An 18,209-nucleotide genomic window follows, 5' to 3' on the forward strand; every position below is an offset into this window, starting at 1 on the left:
AGCCCACGCAGCGACATCCCCAACGTACAAAAATAATAATGGGGCGGCGGAAAATTCGCTAATACTTCCCGAGAATGATATTTCTGCTCCGAATTCTCCTGAGACATGTACGCCCTCAGATATCGAAATCTGGTGTAACATTACAGTTTCTGAGAATATCCTCCGGTTTATTAACTAGTACCATGACAGCGTCAAATTCGAATGAGCACTAATGCCTGGTTGGTAATTTCCGGCGTCTCCTACGGAGTATGATAATATGAAAATTCCGATTTCATCTGGGGTCTGGAGAGTTGGAGTACTCTGTACCGCAGAACTGGTTAGTTATTCTGAGACTGAATAATAATAAATTCTGTCAAGCTATCACTAAGAGCCTTAGAAAGCTCGAATATAGTCGAGATATGAGACTTGTCCAGGTCCTATTTTATCCATGGCGCAGCCAATGAAAGGACTTGTGCACCCAGGATCACGACGTGGTCTCGGGTGGGATCAGCCACCACGCCCCCGGAAACCAACTGGCCTGTCAAGGGCTCGACCCTCGAAGGCCCAGGTCAAGGGCTGAAGCCATCAGACCTTTTTAGACTCCGCCAACCAGTCGACACGCCTTTTCTCTTCCCGGCATATTCCCTCACATGGCTTGGGGTGAGGCCTTGGCAAGACGATGCCGCTGCGACTTGGTTTAGGGACTGGCGCCGGACTGTGCCAGACGAGATCTCTCCGTCAGCTCTCTCCCCTAACTTAGCCTGACCTGGTTAACTGGGAATTTTGGCCATATCGACAGCAGTCCGACTGCGCATAACCCAACCCGTACAGCTACTCCGTACTTCGGATCGGCTCTCCGGAGTGCTTGTTAATGTGCGCCGATGGAGCATGCTTTTCCTTCTCCACACGGCTTCAGAAATGCCAACACCTCGCCTCCGGCTGCTCAGGTCAAGACCGGGAGACGGGCGGACGATCGCGATGAAGTCGAAAGTCCCGAAGACGCCTGGTCGGGGCAGGATAGCGGCAACGACGCCGGCGCAGCGGATCGAAAAACTTCCCAGTCCTCGGATCAGTCATTGAAAAGGAAACGTCCGGTGATGGTCTCGTATATCAACCCACCTTCCTTGTTATTGTTTTCTTTGATTTCACGCTTTTAAGGAGCCAACTCATGATGCTATCGCTGACCAACCCAGATGCGAACTTTGTAAGCAGAGGAAAGTGAAGTGTGGTGCGTATAGACCAATTCCGAATTGAATAGAACACACAACTCATCGCAACCTGGTAGATCGCTCTCAACCCAGCTGTGGCTGGTGTGCTCGGAACGGCCATCCATGCGAATACAAAGAACGAAAGAAACCAGGTTTGAGAGCTGGGTATGGAAGGGAGCTCGAACAACGGCTAGGTAACGGATCCCCCTATGTAGAATTGCGTGAAGCTTTCCCTTATTCTCCGAGACGTACAACTGATGTCTCCTCTCCATAGATCGCTTAGAGGAAGTTATCCAAGCGCAAGCACGTCTCATAGAAACGCATATAATACAAGCCCAACAGCGACCTGGAAATGAAGTCCAATCGAACCAGTGCCCACCGACGACTACACTGTATAGTTCACCGTCAGACCGCTCTGCTGCTCCCGAACCCAGCCCAAAGGATATTCTATATCCCCATTCAACAGCCTCAAATTTCCCTACAGCGCACCGCCGTATCTCGGCTGTAGCAACTTATAACCAAGAGCAAACCACATCCACGCCATCGGATAGATCATTCAATACCACTTCGCCAATTCAGCTTCAAAATGGCCTCTCTCCACAAAAGGTACCGCCGCCACCAGGGGAAACGCAGCAGCCTCATTTTAACACCAGCGACTCATCATCCTTGAGGATTCCTACCTACTCTTCAAATCAAGATAGTGTTTCCCTCGCCGATCATAATGCCGATCTCCCGCCCTATGATCTTTTATATTCATTGGTCGACCTTTTCTTTGAGCATATTAACGGCTGGCTCCCTATACTTCACCGGAGAACAACTTTGGATACGCTCTTTGGACCGTCGCCATTAAGTGAAGAGGATAGGATGCTGTTATACGCTATAGTTGCAACGACTCTCCGATTTTCAAAAGATACACGGCTCAATGAAGAAAATAAGAAACGATACCATGACGTGTGCAAACAGAAAGTTATATTATATGGCTTGGATAATTCCTCAGTCACGGCCTTACAGGCTCTGGTAATCTTGACGCTGGACGTCGTTGGAACATCGAATGGCCCGCCAGGGTGGAAATTACTTGCAGTCATCGCTAGATCTGTTGTCCAGCTCGGCCTAGCTGTAGAAGCTACATCATCTTTAGTTGCAACCATGTTTCCATCTATATATACACTTAGGGCTAACATCCTTCCTGACTCTAGGAATTGGGTAGAAGATGAGGGCAGGCGGCGGCTATTCTGGGCTGCCTATCTATTAGATAGGTATTCTACAATAGCCACGGCCTTCGATTTCGCACTAGATATTAAGGAAGTGGACCGGAAACTACCATGCAAGGACGAATATTTCGTCAAAAACCAACCAGTTGAAACGAGGTTCCTGGATACCCATGAACAGCTGGAGTGCGTAAGCCGCAGCCAATATATGGGCTCCTTCGGATTCTACATGGAGGTTCTAGGCATCTTGTCAAAAATACATTTGTTTCTCAAACGGCCTGTTGATATCAGTGCAATAACTGATGTTAATCAGTGGCAATCCACCTACCGGAAGCTGGATAATGAACTGACTGCATGGGAATACCAACTACCGAAAGAGTATTCATTCGCCATGTCCACAAGATATTTGGCGCCTTCGAAGTCTAGGTCCGTACATTGTGGCTGGATCATGTTGCATGCAGCATACCAAACGTATGTGTCTTGTCGAGCCCCTATCTCTTGTATCCACTGACTTTAATGTAGCACTATAATCCGGCTACACTCCTCGGCTGCCTATCCAACTACGCGTTCTCCCATTTTCACACCCTCATATGGTGCCATCCAGCGGTGTCTGGCTGCCGTTGAACGAATTCGGACAATCGCTGGGTTTGTCGTAGACAACAACGTCCTTGACAAATTTGGCCCCCCTTTTGCATTTACGCTCTGGGTGTCAGCTCGCCTCCTTCTTGTTAACGGCTCAACTGTAGCCCATACACTAGATCCTGCAATTAATTTCTTTGTTGACTCACTCCGCCGCATGGGCCAATACTGGAAAGTTGCAAAGCGGTACAGCGAGATCCTACAGCGAGTCTTGGATGAATACAACGAGTTCGAACAATCTGGTTCTGCGGATGCAACCCGTACAGCCCCATCGTCAGTAAAGATCCTAGCTGACATGAGACGGTGTGCTTTTGATCTGGACTTCTTAATATCTCATCAACCCCCAAGGGCTGGCAGTTCCAGCCATACACCAGTCGCTGGAGGATCCATAGCATCTGTAGGCGGATTGATTACCCCGAAAGCCACAAATGCCACTCCTATTCCACCACAGCGCAACCTCAACCCTCATGAACTTGAATATCTGGATGTCTTTGATTTCTTCAATGTACCCCGCATTCCTCTCCCAGGAGGAAACACTGCTACTCCACCAATAAATGGTTTAGCGGTAATGGATCAAGCACAGCAAGTAACGGTCCCATCTGCCCAGCCACAGACAAACTCCTCCGCTGTGACTGCGACGGTCGGGGGAATATCAGTGACCGATTTGGCCAATGCTGCCGCCGCTGGTGCTGCGGCTGCAGCACAGGCAACAAATGAGTTCAATATCACTAACTATATGGTCCCTACACCGGAGACAGATTGGTTATTTAGAGCTACCGCGTAGTTCAATATCTGGAATGACGATGTTTCACCAAGGGAAAAAATGCATTTGTTTTTGAGAGCCAGTTTTCCAGCATATGTATTCTACTCATTGAACATACTATAATGTTAACGCAGCTCATGAATTAAAATTAGGTTGTATTAATTTCCGCAGCTGCATCAACCTCACCCTACCACTGAAAATTTTCAGCTCTATATCAAATGCCGTCCAAAGCCTCTAGAAGAGCCTACCTCTGCCAGTTGGCTTTCAAATATAAGAATAGGCCATTATGAACTTAGTACTTCCCCCATAGAAGATAACACTTTCCTACTACCCCTGTTGAAGCTAATTGCCATTCCTGGGGTCTTTAATGATATCAAGTAAGGTTCGACAAATTCGGTTTGTTTCCCAAGGGTCGGTTTTGAGCTCAAATCCGTGTTCAACAATGTCCATGGTGTGAAATCGTGAGCCATAAGGTACCCATGCTGGTGCGGGTTGGTGGCCAAGTGAAGGAAGTGAACCATCCTTCTGATATTTGGCATGGATGAATTGGCCTAGAAATCCTTGAGCTTGCCTTACCGCAACCTCGCTTAAAACTGGAGTTGTTGTATTATCGACGAAGAAGAAATCTAGAGGCGAGATATATCAGTATCACGAAAAGAATATGGAATTTCCATAAAACCTACAGAGTAGATCCAAGGCATGTGTTGCCGGAGGAATACGCATCACATATCGGTAAGCTTTGGATCCGTAAGCCTTTGCAATACTGGTCGAATGGCATGCAAACACAACAGAGGTGATCCAGTCCCATGCTAGCATTTCGGGCTTGCCAGGTGGATAGGGAAATAGGTTTTGAATTCGCTGGACGGTCTCATTACTTGCAGTAGGAAAGTTTATTCGAACGTAGTCGGGGAATCCGTCAGGCATATTGGTATCAGAACTAAGACCATTTCCCTCGAACGCGGTATTTGCGGCTATGACTCGCTTTACTTCCTTATGGTATCTTCCCTGTTCGAAGAGGATCATAGGTTCGTCCGGGACAATATCTCCATCAACCAGGGGAGAGAACCCAACACCAGGACCGAATGAGGCCCCTCCGGTTCCGGTTGGCACTTCAACTATCAGATGGTGGTTTGCTGCTTTAAGAACTTCTGGTGAAGCGGCTCTAAGACAGGCAGGGTTGGTACAATTCGTAGATTTGAGAACTTGGTTGTAAACGTCTTGTCTGCGGGAAGCTACATCTCTCCGGGGCATAATTGCTGGAGATTGGACAACCGCCTATCATTTTCAGATCATGTTAACGAATGTATAAAACGCACATTACAAAGGTATCAGACGTACCTGGGAAAACGGAAGGTCACCCTTCCCACCATAGGAAGTCAACATAAGGTTAATTATACCGGCTCCTGCACTCTGTCCAATGACTGTAACCCTGTCAGAGTCACCACCGAATTTTGATATGTGTTCCTTTGTCCATTGCACCGCAGCAAGGCTATCGTGCAGTCCAATGTTGGCGGTCATATCCTCTTCAGGACTGGACATCCACCCGTAAAGACCGAGACTATAAATATCGTTAGAGGTTATCCTTTTTTTTTTTTTTTTGAGCTCATCATAAGAAAACATACCGGTAGTTACTTGTAACGAAAACGAACTTCTCGCCATATCTCTGCAATCTATCAAACAGGCCCTCTGGATCCACGGTAATACCTATGGTATCCTTGCTTCCGAATGCATATCCACTTCCGTGAATCCAGTGCAGGACGGGAACCCGATCGCCTTCCTTAACACCTTCTGGGACCTGCACGTTCAAGAACAAGCAATCTTCCTGACCCCAGGTAGTCCCATTTCGGCCCGGAAACGGAACTCCAGGATAGGCACTACTGACACAGTCCGTAGAGGGGTATTGAGTGCCGTCTTGTATACCGTCTGCCTGTGGTGGGGGTGTCATTGGCTTGCGGAACCGAAGCTCACCTACCGGAGGCTGGGCATAACGAATATTATTGTATTTTGCAACCGCAAGGCCAGAAGAAGTGATATTGATATATGTGGGTTTATGGATCGCATATCCCAAGTCGACTGGCGGAAAGCTCCTGGTGAATTGGGGAGGAGTATCACCAAGGGCACGGAAGGCAAAAATAGCCAGGAGACTGATAGCCGATAGGGACATCTCTAGCCGATTTGGTCGCCGGAACGCAGATAGTAAAGTAGGGTATGAGTAGGCGGCCTTGTGGGTTGAGTATCATTCCTGAGTTATCCGCAGGCATTACTCGAGGTATTTAAGACACTCCATGGGAGGGATTCAAACGAAAAAGATGACTTGATAGTTAAGTTTCGCTGAGCCACCATGACGTGGAAATGTAATGAGGTCTAAGAGTGAAACATTGAGTTGAAATTGCTCCTCCATGAGTATGAAAACACTCATGGCCTCATTGAGGGAGCTTCTTTGCGAAAATGTGCCTGTTTAGGGTATGTCTCGTATAGTCTTACGAGTAACTTTATCAAGCCAAGTTAATTCTGCATTAGCTCCCGCCGGGAAAACGAGGCTTGTTGCTGATCCCGTATCCAAAAAAAAAAAAAAAAGCAACAAACTCGCCTGGCGTGCTTGATGGACTCTGTGCAAAAAGTGTATGAACGGGTGATATATTTCTTTCTTCGTTTATCATATCTGAATCATAAGCATAGCTAAAAACATAAACACATATCAGGATCAGGCTATTTCATGCTCGCATAAAACACTCACGAAAGCTGGTGGGGAAAGGAAACCAAAATACGCAGGGAACGTCGTAGAGCAAAACAGCCAGGAAGCAGCCAGGGAAATAACCAAACTCCCAGGCAGGAAATAGGTAAAACACCTCACACCCAAGGAAATGAGAAAGAAATATGGCGATGTCGAATCGATCATTCAGATGGGTCTTCCTCCGGCTCAACGCGGACGAGGACTTCTTCTAAAAATCCTTCAAGGAAGGCATTGATGTCCCCACCCATGCCCAGTGGTGCTTCATTATCCCATCGTTCAATCTCCTTGAAGATGCCTGCGGCTTTGATAACCAGCCTCTTGAGCTTTTCGTGGGCGTAGACTTGGCGTTGTACTTGCTCTGTAGATGGCCGTTGGCTGACTGGGGTACCTGGTTGAACTCGACACATGGAATTGAGAGCATAGGTTCGGCGATGGAGAGCAGCTTCTAAAGCTGGCAGTATAACACCATTTAGCGCGGTAATCGGTTCATTAGGATTGGGTTGATCTTGAGAAGAGAAATGAACGGTGGACTGAGAGGAGATGGAGTCTAGCGAGTCGCGCGAACTTTGATTGGTAGGACTGCGTTCTGGTGTTGACGGGACTGGTGGTTGGGGACGGGTAGAGGGAAGCGTGTGTTGCTGTTGTTGGTATGATGAAGGAGTAGATGAAGGATGAGCCGAGAGAGGTGCTGCAGGGTATTGTCCTGGAGGCTTGGAAGCTTGAGGTGTTGGCGAACTCGACGCTCCCTTAAACGGCGGTATTTCCGGCAGTTGCATCGGGGCAGGCTTCCTATGAATTTGTTCTGGAGCCGGAGATTTCGGGGGAGGTTGTGTAGGTGTGTTGTTGGGAGACTCTGCCAGCTTCAAGAAATTAAGATCCTGTGCCAGTGACCGTTGGAGGGCTCGATCATAATCATGTGTACTCGGGCTTTCCTCCTCTTGTGCTGGCAACGGAGGTTGTGGTTTCCCGAGGCCTACGGGTGTCTTTACTTGATCATGGTAAGATGACTGTCTCGGTGTCTGTGTCTGAGGAACCTGGGGCGTTGGCAGAGGTGCCCGAGATACTTGACTATTTGGCGTTGCTGGGGGTGTTTCAGCGGGGAAATTCCGTCTTTGCGGTGATGGGGGGTTCTTGACAGTTTCTTTCGACATCTTTCTGGGTATGTTTTCCTGAGAAGTAGGAAGACAGCCGCTGCTTGACTGAGCACGGGCGTGCATGTTGGGAACTTGTGCTCTTGCGTTTGCTGCAGCTTCATTCATGGCACGCAGTCCCGCAGCTCTATTTCCTCCAGCAGGGCGTACGGTGCCAAAATCCCATAGATCATCATCACCTCCAGCCATGGCAGGTTGATTTTGCTCTTGCTGGTGATATGCATCGTCTTCATCATCATCTGGAAGTCGATTTCCATTCTTTGCAAACCACCGTTCATACCGCTCTATGAGCTCGGTCAAATATGTCGTCTTCTTTGCTCGTTTCACGAACGGATGCCTAAGTAACTCCTTTGCGCTCGGCCGTTCTCTTGGGTCACGTCGTAAACAAAGATCAACAAAGTCCTTGAATGATTTGCTGAAAGCACCTTGGAGAGTGGGTGGGGCGTTCTTTGGAATGAGAAAGAGGACTTTCATGGGATGGATATCGGAGAGTGGTGGCTCGCCCATGGCTAATTCAATCGCCGTAATACCCAGTGACCAAATATCAGCCTTGTGGTCGTACCCCGACTGTTTGATGACCTCCGGGGCCATCCAAAAGGGGGTTCCAACAAAGGTGTTTTTCTTGGTCATTGTAGCGGAAAGTTGACCGGAAACGCCAAAGTCAGCCAGCTTGACCTGTCCGCTGGCCGTAAGTAACACATTTGCAGCTACATATGCGAGTTAGCAAAAGGCAACTTTCACTTATAAAAAGCTTTTGTCGGGCATACCTTTAACATCACGGTGTAGTTTATTGTCATTATGCAAGTAATCGAGCCCCAAAAGCAGTTCTCTAAGAATAATCATGATATATTCCTCCGATATGCGCCCTGCACGCATCAAATCTGAGCAGCTCCCTCCCGAGCAGAATTCCATTATGATCCAAAGGTCTGATCCTTTGAGGAACGAGCCGTGGTACTTCGTGACATGGGGAGAATTGAGTTCTGACAGGATCGATATCTCCTGTATGATATCCTCGACTTCATCATCTGCATTTTCGACGTCGATGATCTTGATCGCAACTGATTGACCGGTTCTCTTGTCGACTCTGTGAGGGTACAAATCACGTCAGTTATATTGTCCAGTATCTCAACAGACAAGCGCACATGGAGCCCATACCCCTTGTAAACCCTCCCAAAGCTTCCTCCGCCTAACGAAAAGAAGGACACGTTAGATAGCCGTCTCTGCAAACGGATTCCGGGTTCTGAGAGAGGGGGGATATACCGATGCAGTTCTGCTTTGTGTAGAGTGTTTCAGGGTCGAGGGCGCCCTCCATCATGACGGACGCTCACTCCAGGCTGCGAGAAGATGTGATAGAGCCGTCGATAGCTATCACAGCAGCGTGCATGGAAAGGTATTCTTGCTTCTCTTGAGTCTTTTCTTTTTCTTCTCTTCCTTTCTATCTCCCGGATTCTTCGAGTAATTTTGGTGTGTTTATCCGATTATCGTGCAGCGCGAGTGGAGTGTGGGGGGGAGCGGCACCACCAAAACAGCGCCCAACCGGTAGAAAGGAGGGCGATGGCGGCTCGTCGAAAAGTTAGAGAGCGACGTGTCGGCCGCCTAGACGGTCAATTCTATGCCGCGAGCAGGGCAAAGGTGGTAAAGGCGGGCGTGTTTGGCCGCAGGACGAATGTTTGGTTGTTTTGTTGTTGTTGTTTTTCCTCGAAGCATCTTTTCGCGGGAAAAGGCGCTGCTCGCTGGCCGGCCCAGCAACAGGACCGGCCAATCAGTCTGCAGAGCCAGGATATAGAGCTGCCATAGAGGCTGTTGGGTTGATACATAAGGCAGATATAGGTGTGGGTGGAAGTGCAGATAGCAAGATACTGCTTGGTATTGAAGTGAGGCTGATAGACCGACGTTGAGATAAGAATAAATAGAGTCGTCTGCATGCGCAGATAGCTGGCTAATAACTAGATAACACTCTGAATAGCTAACAGTAAGAAAAACACCATCCCCATAGCCAGCTGTTTGGCCATTGTCCATCCCTTTATAATCTCCCTTTATCCCTTCTAGCAGCTCCGGTAATGTATATATCTATCATAAGTCATATATAGGTGGCTGATGCTGCATATCAGCCCCTGCACTGCGGCCTCCTTATAGCTATACCGTTAAGGTCATCGCCATATAGACCAGTCAAAGGCCACTCCATTGGCTAGCAACTACCAGACGGCGTCCAAGGTTGCCGGCATGCCAGGCAAACTGATACGCCTCTCTCTCGATACCCTTCACTGTGTTCCAGTTCGGGTATATACTGATGAAGCCGCCATTGCCCAGCTCGTAGGTGGCAGCCAGGGCAAAGGTACGACAGGAAATATCTCCCATGGTGGCCCGGGGGGCATTTGCAGTGGTGATGCACTCCTGAATAGCTTCGATCCATTGCCGAGAGACTTCAGGCACGTCTCCGATTTTCAGCAAGAGGATAACGGCCTTGTCGGCAGAGATATCTTTGTTCTCTTCGATTTTCAGCTCCCACCGGCTGCCATCGAAGATGCGGTGATAGAGAACACCTTCCTGTTGGCCGCGGGCCACAATGATACCCCAGTGGAACTTCTCACTCTGGTGTTTGGGCTCTGAGATGACAATATATACGCTGGTGGGATGCATGATGAACTTCTCAGCACCAGGCTCGTCTTCTGCTTCTCCAGCTCCAGCTCCTTCGGTTGGCAAAGGCTTTGGGGCTGTATCGGGAGCTGGAGATACGCTCTTTGCATTTGCTGGAGGAACCAAGGCTGGTGTTGGTGGTGGCCCTGAGAGGTCCGCCACCTGGATGCTGGAGGAAGATGCTGTCCTGCTCATGGCTAAGCCGTTGTCTCCGGGCATTGAAGTCTGCTGGACTAGTATACAGAGGTATATATGATGAACGATTGCTTTCACGGGAGTTCTCTTTATCTATCTATGAGAAAGACGCGTTCTAAACGCTGGTTAGTATAATTAGCTAAAAGGCGCGAGAATGGGCTGATAACACCCAACACACAATGGTCATGGGGTATACTCACACACAGCGGTTTCCTAATGGCTTTTGGCGACAGAGATGTCTCGCGTTGGGTGGTGAGATGTCAGAAGTGAGGTTGAAAAGAGGCAGAGGAGAAGAGTGGGAAATGTGCAGACAGGGAGAAAAGGAGATGCTCCGATGTTTACCTGCCACAGACAACAAGGCAAGCTCGAAGACCCAACACTCACACAGCCAGCTGCCCATTTGTATTTGTGCTACTGGCAGAATCAGCTTCAACTTGGAATGAATGTCTTTATTGCTTCCTTTTATCTACCTATGAATATCATAATGCTTTGATGGAAGAAAGGGGCTGCAGGGAGGGGGGGAGGGAGCACAAATATGCAGTTCTCCCGTACATATTACCATTAACCCACCGGACATATCAAGGACGATCCGGTGGATAGGGAAGAAGTAAAGCCCATAAGTTGAATTGGACCGCTTAAGAATATATCTCTGGGTGATGCTTGCAAGTGAAGACGGGGGTTTAAACTGTGAGGTATAGAGTTCAGCCGTGGTATCATCAGGTGTATACGTATCATCTTGCATCATGAGAAAAGAATTACAACGGGCGTCAAAAGGGATATCCTATCTAGTCTTCAATAAAGCCAACCATGACTGTTCCGTTTTTAAGACCAGCCTCTTCGATGGTCTTGTCAAGTAAGGATATTAGATTCTGGCCCATGGATACAAGTTCAAACTCCACACCATGCTTGTCTTCCAATGGCGACGCTTTGAGCCATTCGTAGAGCCGCTGGACGGGATCCGAGAGTGCAAACCGTCGAATTACACGACCTGACGAGTGGCGGAACTGGATTCTAGTGGTGGTTGCTGGATCTGCAGCTGGTTCAGTATGTGGCTTGTCAGAGGGTATCTTGAAAAATGGTGAATCTGAGGATGATGTCTCCTCATCATCCTGTCCGTTAAACATGCCCGCATCACCCGTTTCGCCAGTATCAGTAGCCTTGGCTTTGCCCTTGATATCTCCAATACTTCGAGTCAGATCGTCTGGGTCTTCGGCTTTGGTTGGTTCTGGGCCCACAAGACTGTTCTTCAACGCCATGTCTAGCATTTCTTCCTCAGTCATCGTGTCTATCTTTGACTGAGGAGTGACTTCTGGCTTCCGTTTTGCGACTGGGTTGCGGACGTTATGGTCGAGACTGTATCTATCGAGAAACTCGTGTAGCTGCATCAAAAAGTCGGGGGCCTTGACTACAGGCGGGCCACTCCAAGTCTTCACTTGCTCGCCGGTCCGTGGGTCGACGATGGCAATGTGCGGGTAGTTGTCGGCTACGTCGTGGCCGGGGAAATAGTACTGAATATACTGGGCGCCGCGCGGGTCATCTTTGGAATATTGCATAAACAAGAAGTGCGCTCTTATCGTCTCCTTGACGCCCTCGTTCTTCCACAGATCTCGATTCAATAGCTGGCAGTCAAAAATAGACGAGTCTTGGATATTGACCAGCAGCCACTTCATCTTTTCCCGGCCTTCGTCCCGTGCAAGGTCCCAAGGTAGGCGGGACATGAGTTCAAAGGGAGGGCGGTACATCTCAGCAAGCATGTTGGCCTTGGACGACGCCTCAGAAGCGCCTCCGGTTGCGCGTGCAAGGATGTTTGAGCTTGACGCATCCGCATCTTCGGTCCAGATGGAGCGATCAACATCTCTCTGGTTAAAGATTCCGGGTCGACCTGCTGTTCCAGCCGTTAGTCACACCCACGGATCAAGAAATACCAGGATGTTAACCTACCTCTACGAGCCGCTCTTGAGTGTAGATGCTCCATTATATCTGGCTGGAATCCATCATCAAGCTCTGGTCCTACGAGCGTCTCCGTCCTTCTCTCCATTGGGGCCCGAACATTATCTGTCGAATCACCACCAGTATAATACTCTTGTTGTAATCTTCTCGCCATCTCTAAATCTGCATCAAAGGTGTCACCAGCCGCCTGGGCAGCTCCCTCTTGGCTCACAGGAACACCTCCATTATTTTCATCGTCAGAATCTAGGTGTATCACTCCATCCTCATCTTGGTAACTGGTTGATCGTCCAGGCCGTGTTGATGACTGTGGAGCGGATGAGGTCGCAGTAGGTTGGATAGGGTTGCCTCCGTTCTCAAAATAAAGCTGCATGGCGCTCTCAATATTGCTATCTGCCAGTTGTAGGTACTGGTCAGCGATCTCCGGAGAGGCCCCGGTAATTTCTACGAACTGGGCCACGGTCGTGTCGGCCATGATGACGTCGGCGGCCCGTTCCGGGCAGGGCACAAGTAAGGTATAGATGAGGTAGCGTAAAAACGAAATGGCCCAACTCTGTATATCAGCTTCGATGGAAAGGTGCTCGTAAGGTAGATCGGTAGGTATGAAGCGTGGGGTAATATTAATGATCGGGGAGGGGAGGTTGGCAAATGCACTCTCAAGGACGGAAAGATACGACGTCTGCTGCTCAGGATAACAACCTGGGATTCCCTGGGTGTAATTTATACCAATAAGAAAAACCGCCAGGCATCAACTAGTCTGCGTGTTTAGCCTCTCTTCCGATGATTTTGATAAGCCGAAGAAAAGAAAAACAAGCATCACTCACAAAAGGGAAGAAGCGCGCCAAGGGCCGGGAGCGTCAAGCGGGCCGCGCTTAAGATATTCCGCCCCGTTGCCGCCAAGGTTTAGCTTAGTCAGAGTTCATTAGTCACCTGGTTTCTATTAGTCATCAATATTGCCAAGAAGGGCACAAATTGTGCACAAAAGCTGCGTCTCTGGGCTCTGCAGTCCGCCGTTCAGTTCCGGGATTTCCTGACTAGGCCCGGAACGGAAGAATGATCCATCCGCCTACTGCTTTCCCCTTCGGGAGTGTGCCTGCCAAGACCGACTCGGCTCACCTTCCCTTTCCGTCGCCCTCGCGTCGCGCTCGAGAGTCGCGCCTTCTTGCCACTTTAAGGCCCTGGCGCGCGCGCGCTTCCCGCAACCGCGTCCATGAAAAAAGTGACTTCCGCCTCGATGAAAAGGTACTTGTGCAGGTACCTCTGCTCGCACTCCACCAGTACTTCTCCCGTCACCACGCTCTCTCCTGCTGCTTTGCCAATTCAGCAACCAGACCTCTCGTCCACGCACCTCTCGCTTCCTACACCACCCTCGCTCCTAGCTTAGCCATGGCTTCTGCTGTTCTAGGGAAACGACAGAGAGCTGCTCTCGAGTCGCCAGGTAATTGCATGCCGGCCCTGGCCTCAAAGCGCTTCTTCCTCCATATCTAACGCGAATTTCCTACTGTAGATGCACCTTCTTTACGATCTCCGAGCAAACGTCTGGCAAGGGCAAGCAAGAAGATCTATACAGATGAGGAGGACCCCTTTATAACGTCGACAAGCCAAAAACGCTCCAGCTCCCAGTCGCCCACCACCCGCAAGCGCCCCAGCGATGCAAACACTCCAAGCCGTAACGTACGGACGAAACGTATTGACGGTGACAAGACGACCAGCAGGACAGCAGTTCACGACGATAATGGTGAGTTAACTTCTTTCTAGTCTTCCATTGCCTCTGGTGCTGGTGGAAGGAAGCGCCTGGCTAATTTTGTTGGCAGACGAAAATGTTCAACCTGTCGAGTTCAGCACTCCAACAACTCAGAGATATAAAAATGTTTTCCTTCCAGTTACTCCAAAGCACAGAGTACTGGTCGGGGGGAAGCCTTTGACTCCTCGAACTCCTCGTACTCCATCCACGCCAAAGACCACTCGTTCAGTCTTTACAGCTGCCAAACAGCTTTTCACTAGGAGTGCCAACCCAGGCCAGCTTGTTGGACGAGAAAATGAGACCAGCGAGATGAAAAGCTTCATTCAAGAGTCGGTAGACTCGAGAAGAGGCGGGTGCATCTACGTAAGCGGACCGCCTGGAACGGGGAAAACTGCTCTCATCGACGAAGTTTCGCGGGACCTCGAGAAGTCTGTCGACGGAATCAAGATTGCCAATGTCAACTGTGCCAGTCTAACCTCTGCACGAGATATCTACGGCAATCTCATAGAAGACTTGTCTGAGAATACCAGCGTGTTCAAAAAGAGCGAGGTGGAGCGCCTAGAGGCAATGTTCATCTCGAAGAAGTCAGCTGGTCCTCTCTACCTTGTCATTCTGGATGAAATCGACCATCTCTTGTCGGGAGATATCGAGATCCTGTACAAGCTTTTCGAGTGGTCTCTGCACAAGTCCTCGCGACTTATCCTGATTGGAATTGCGAACGCACTTGACTTGACCGATCGACTCCTACCTCGCCTAAAGGCAAAGAATCTGAAGCCTCATCTACTTCCATTCCTTCCATATACCCCAACACAAATTGCTGATGTTATCACTACCCGCCTTCGCTCTTTGCTACCTAAAGAAGCTCAGAATGCTGCAAGTCAGGTCCCTTTCATCCACCCAGCTGCCATACAGCTTTGTTCGCGCAAGGTTGCCTCCCAGTCTGGCGACTTGAGGAAAGCCTTCGATATCGTTTACCGAACCATCTCTCTTTTGGAGCGTGAGACTCAACAAAAGGCCGCTTCCGCTTCTAGCACTAGTCCGTCCAAGCTACCCTTGCTTGAGAACAAGAATCTAGCGTCAACCTCTCTCCCCAACCCTTCTGTCACAGAATATACGGCTGCCACCGCACCACGAGCAACTATAGCTCACGTTGCTCGCGTCACATCCTCTACTTTCGGTAATGGCACAACCGAAAGACTCCAGGACCTGAACCTGCAGCAAAAAGCTGCACTTTGTGCGCTGATTTCCTTTGGCAAGAAACAGCAAACTGCCAACACTGTTTATAAAACACCCTCCAAATCGCCACGATCTACTGCACCAACCAGCAGAGAGCTGTTTGAAACCTATTCCGGGCTTTGTCGGCGCGATAATGTTCTCCAGCCACTCACCGCCACTGAGTTTAGAGACGTTATCAGCAGCCTAGAAACTATGGGCTTAGTCGGAGAAGTTGATGCTCGTGGCCGTGGAACCGGCTCTCCTACAGCAGGAGTGTCCGGCCTCTTCTCCACCCCATCTAAATCCGGCCGTGGAAGACCAGCCACAGTGAAGAACATGGCAAGGACAGATGACAGTGGTCTTGTGTGCCTCGTCGGAGAAAAAGAGGTTCAAAGTCAAATCTCTGGGCCTGGCGAGGCCATTCTCAAAGCCTTGCTGGCCACCGACGAGTATTGAAGAATTTTAATCATTATTAATGTATAATTATCCACGTCATGGTTATTTATGGCGATGCATGTGTTATAACGGAGTATTTTCTCGAGCATTGGTGTTCGGTAGGGGTTTTGGTCTTGTATCTTACCTATTCTTTGTTTTCAGTTTCAATCCTGTACATTCAATCCCTGGCCTGTGGAGTACTCAAAGTGTGAATCGAAAAGCTAGTTTTATATAAACTCTGCAGATTTTATTCTAAGCCATTTCGTATTATTCTCTCTTTTAGGTAATTCATAGCCATCTGCTTTACATACAAACCCATGAACAAAGCGCTTGAGACTAGAAAAGCGCCATGAGGCTGTGTTTTTCGAGGCAACGTCACGTGATATATTTAAAGTTAAGCTCCCGCGAAATTTCCCCTTTAGGAAGTTTTGCTGGCCAAGGCTTTCAAATAAGCTTCCGCCGCCCCAGTTTTATCCGCGGCTCTGAGTAGTGTATCTAAGTATACTTGGTTTGTCCATCAATTTATTCGAATATACATTATTGCTTTCTTGGATTCAGCTACGTGTATTGAGGCGCAGACAGACACGACTAATTTCAAGGGGTTTGCAAAGGATACCTCAGGAGGAAGATGTATTTAAATAATATATAAATTTATCCCGCTACCAGCCATGTCCAGATAGAATTCATTTATTGATCTATAGATCTCGAGCCAAATCGTCCTACTCATACAGTTGCCTGCCAATACTCAAATATAAAAACAAACACAAGATTATCATCATGTCGAGCAAGGAAGACACACTGAGAGAGCTATACCACTACCTCCCCAGCAAGCCGGCCGCTATCATATTTGCAATTCTATACATTGCATCGTCTTTCCTCCATGAATATCAGTACAAGTGGGTTCACGACAGTTCCCATCGTCGACTTTTCTATCTCCAATCATGACACTGAAGCAATACTAACGTTATAATTCCAAGAGCCACCCGACCACAAAAATTCACCCTGCCGTTTGTCCTCGGCACAACATTTTCAAGTATCGGCTTTGTCACTCGATCTCTAAGCGCTCTCAAGATAGGAGACCCACGCACACTATGGAGAATATCCACCATGTTCACTCTCGGCGCCGGCCCGACCTATGCAGGTGCAGACTACTTCGTATGTGGCCGTATATTCAGTTACGTTCGATATGCAGCACCGATATCCCCACTCCGAACGGTCAGGACCTTTATTTTCTTCGACTTCCTAGCAGAAATTGGGGTATGGGTAGGGGCTGGTATAAATGACAGCAAAGATCCCAACAGCGCAAGAGCAAAGCTGGGTGTTAACCTCGTGCGGGCGGCTGTTATTATACAACTAGCACTGTTCGCATGTTTCGTTGCCGTTGTGTTACTGTTCCAGATACGGGCCACTAGCCGGGGATTTTGGAGAGCAAGCCACCAGCAGTCCGGGGGTACTCCCGGATGGGTTAAGGTCATATACACTCTGTATGCGTCTTCCCTTTTAATTGCTGCGAGGTCCGGGTATCATATTGCAGGTAAGTTCATCAAACCCCAAACCATAAGATAGGTATTCTGACAATTTGTCCCAAGAGAGCTTTCTTCCTATCGATCACCCACTTAGAGCCACGGAAGCACCTTTTCTGTGCCTGGAAGCTCTTGTGATGTTCATCAATGCGGCCATGTTCAATGTGATCCACCCAGGAGTTCTTCTGCCGAGTAATCCTCACGTCTATTTGCTTGCAAACGGTATGGAAGCAGAGGATGATAGTCCCGAAGGTACTCTTGAGGACACTCGGCCTTTGAAGATGAAGATCCTTGATCCATTGGATATTAAAGGCCTGTTTAGGAAAAAGCAGCAGCTAAAGCCTTATCAGCAGAGACCGTTGGGTGGTGATGACGAGACTATGTCTGAAAGTATGATAATGCTGGAAAATAGGCAGCACGGGGAGTTCCGCCAGTGAATATTTGTTACCGGGTTGACTCTGGCGTTTGGCCGTGGGTATTTTGTATCTTGTATCAGAATATATAGAGGTTTTATGATATCATATAATAATAATTGTATATTCACTGCTGAATAATGTCGACCACATTGACAATTGTATTAAGCCTTTATGATGCAGCAACGACGTTCTTTCGTAGCATTTAGACAACAGGGTCCGTTCCGTTAATTCCTGGGTATCATACGCAATTACCGGAAGACCTGCCTCTTAAGATGAATCAACCGCTAGAATGGAGTCACATTAGGGGCAAGAAAGAGAATGTGAGAAGTTCGCAAAACATATAAATCTTAAAGAGACATCGTACAAAAAGACATATCTAAGGCTAAAGTAAATTGTTAAGGTTGAGAAGGTAGAA

The 18,209-nt window shown here is 48.6% G+C and overlaps 7 protein-coding genes across 7 annotated transcripts; 3 read left to right on the plus strand and 4 right to left on the minus strand.

Moving 5' to 3' along the window:
- Nucleotides 1-1,150: 1,150 nt before the first annotated feature.
- On the plus strand, nucleotides 1,151-3,818 carry ARB_00932 (C6 transcription factor, putative; the record flags this gene model as incomplete). Its single annotated transcript, XM_003012635.1, has 4 exons — nucleotides 1,151-1,183; nucleotides 1,265-1,339; nucleotides 1,530-2,866; nucleotides 2,918-3,818. 4 exons carry the CDS (start codon nucleotides 1,151-1,153, stop codon nucleotides 3,816-3,818), a joined length of 2,346 nt encoding a protein of 781 aa, XP_003012681.1.
- A 321-nt stretch (nucleotides 3,819-4,139) lies between these two features.
- ARB_00933 (uncharacterized protein) lies at nucleotides 4,140-5,961 on the minus strand (the record flags this gene model as incomplete). Its single annotated transcript, XM_003012636.1, has 4 exons — nucleotides 4,140-4,423; nucleotides 4,481-5,072; nucleotides 5,136-5,328; nucleotides 5,420-5,961. 4 exons carry the CDS (start codon nucleotides 5,959-5,961, stop codon nucleotides 4,140-4,142), a joined length of 1,611 nt encoding a protein of 536 aa, XP_003012682.1.
- Nucleotides 5,962-6,692: 731 nt separating this feature from the next.
- Nucleotides 6,693-8,994, minus strand: ARB_00934 (Ste20-like serine/threonine protein kinase, putative; the record flags this gene model as incomplete). The annotated part of the gene is made up of 3 exons (XM_003012637.1): nucleotides 6,693-8,389; nucleotides 8,450-8,766; nucleotides 8,888-8,994. 3 exons carry the CDS (start codon nucleotides 8,992-8,994, stop codon nucleotides 6,693-6,695), a joined length of 2,121 nt encoding a protein of 706 aa, XP_003012683.1.
- A 284-nt stretch (nucleotides 8,995-9,278) lies between these two features.
- On the minus strand, nucleotides 9,279-10,538 carry ARB_00935 (uncharacterized protein; the record flags this gene model as incomplete). Its single annotated transcript, XM_003012638.1, has 2 exons — nucleotides 9,279-9,752; nucleotides 9,882-10,538. The coding sequence occupies 2 exons, from the start codon at nucleotides 10,536-10,538 to the stop codon at nucleotides 9,279-9,281; spliced, it is 1,131 nt and encodes a 376-aa protein (XP_003012684.1).
- A 761-nt stretch (nucleotides 10,539-11,299) lies between these two features.
- On the minus strand, nucleotides 11,300-12,936 carry ARB_00936 (uncharacterized protein; the record flags this gene model as incomplete). Its single annotated transcript, XM_003012639.1, has 2 exons — nucleotides 11,300-12,399; nucleotides 12,456-12,936. The coding sequence occupies 2 exons, from the start codon at nucleotides 12,934-12,936 to the stop codon at nucleotides 11,300-11,302; spliced, it is 1,581 nt and encodes a 526-aa protein (XP_003012685.1).
- A 911-nt stretch (nucleotides 12,937-13,847) lies between these two features.
- Nucleotides 13,848-15,876, plus strand: ARB_00937 (uncharacterized protein; the record flags this gene model as incomplete). The annotated part of the gene is made up of 3 exons (XM_003012640.1): nucleotides 13,848-13,899; nucleotides 13,969-14,199; nucleotides 14,276-15,876. 3 exons carry the CDS (start codon nucleotides 13,848-13,850, stop codon nucleotides 15,874-15,876), a joined length of 1,884 nt encoding a protein of 627 aa, XP_003012686.1.
- Nucleotides 15,877-16,632: 756 nt separating this feature from the next.
- Nucleotides 16,633-17,815, plus strand: ARB_00938 (RTA1 domain protein, putative; the record flags this gene model as incomplete). Its single annotated transcript, XM_003012641.1, has 3 exons — nucleotides 16,633-16,751; nucleotides 16,833-17,389; nucleotides 17,445-17,815. 3 exons carry the CDS (start codon nucleotides 16,633-16,635, stop codon nucleotides 17,813-17,815), a joined length of 1,047 nt encoding a protein of 348 aa, XP_003012687.1.
- Between the last annotated feature and the right edge of the window lie 394 nt (nucleotides 17,816-18,209).

This window comes from Trichophyton benhamiae, assembly GCF_000151125.1.
Source record: "Trichophyton benhamiae CBS 112371 chromosome Unknown contig02295.1, whole genome shotgun sequence".
NCBI classification, from domain to species: Eukaryota; Fungi; Ascomycota; class Eurotiomycetes; order Onygenales; family Arthrodermataceae; genus Trichophyton; species Trichophyton benhamiae.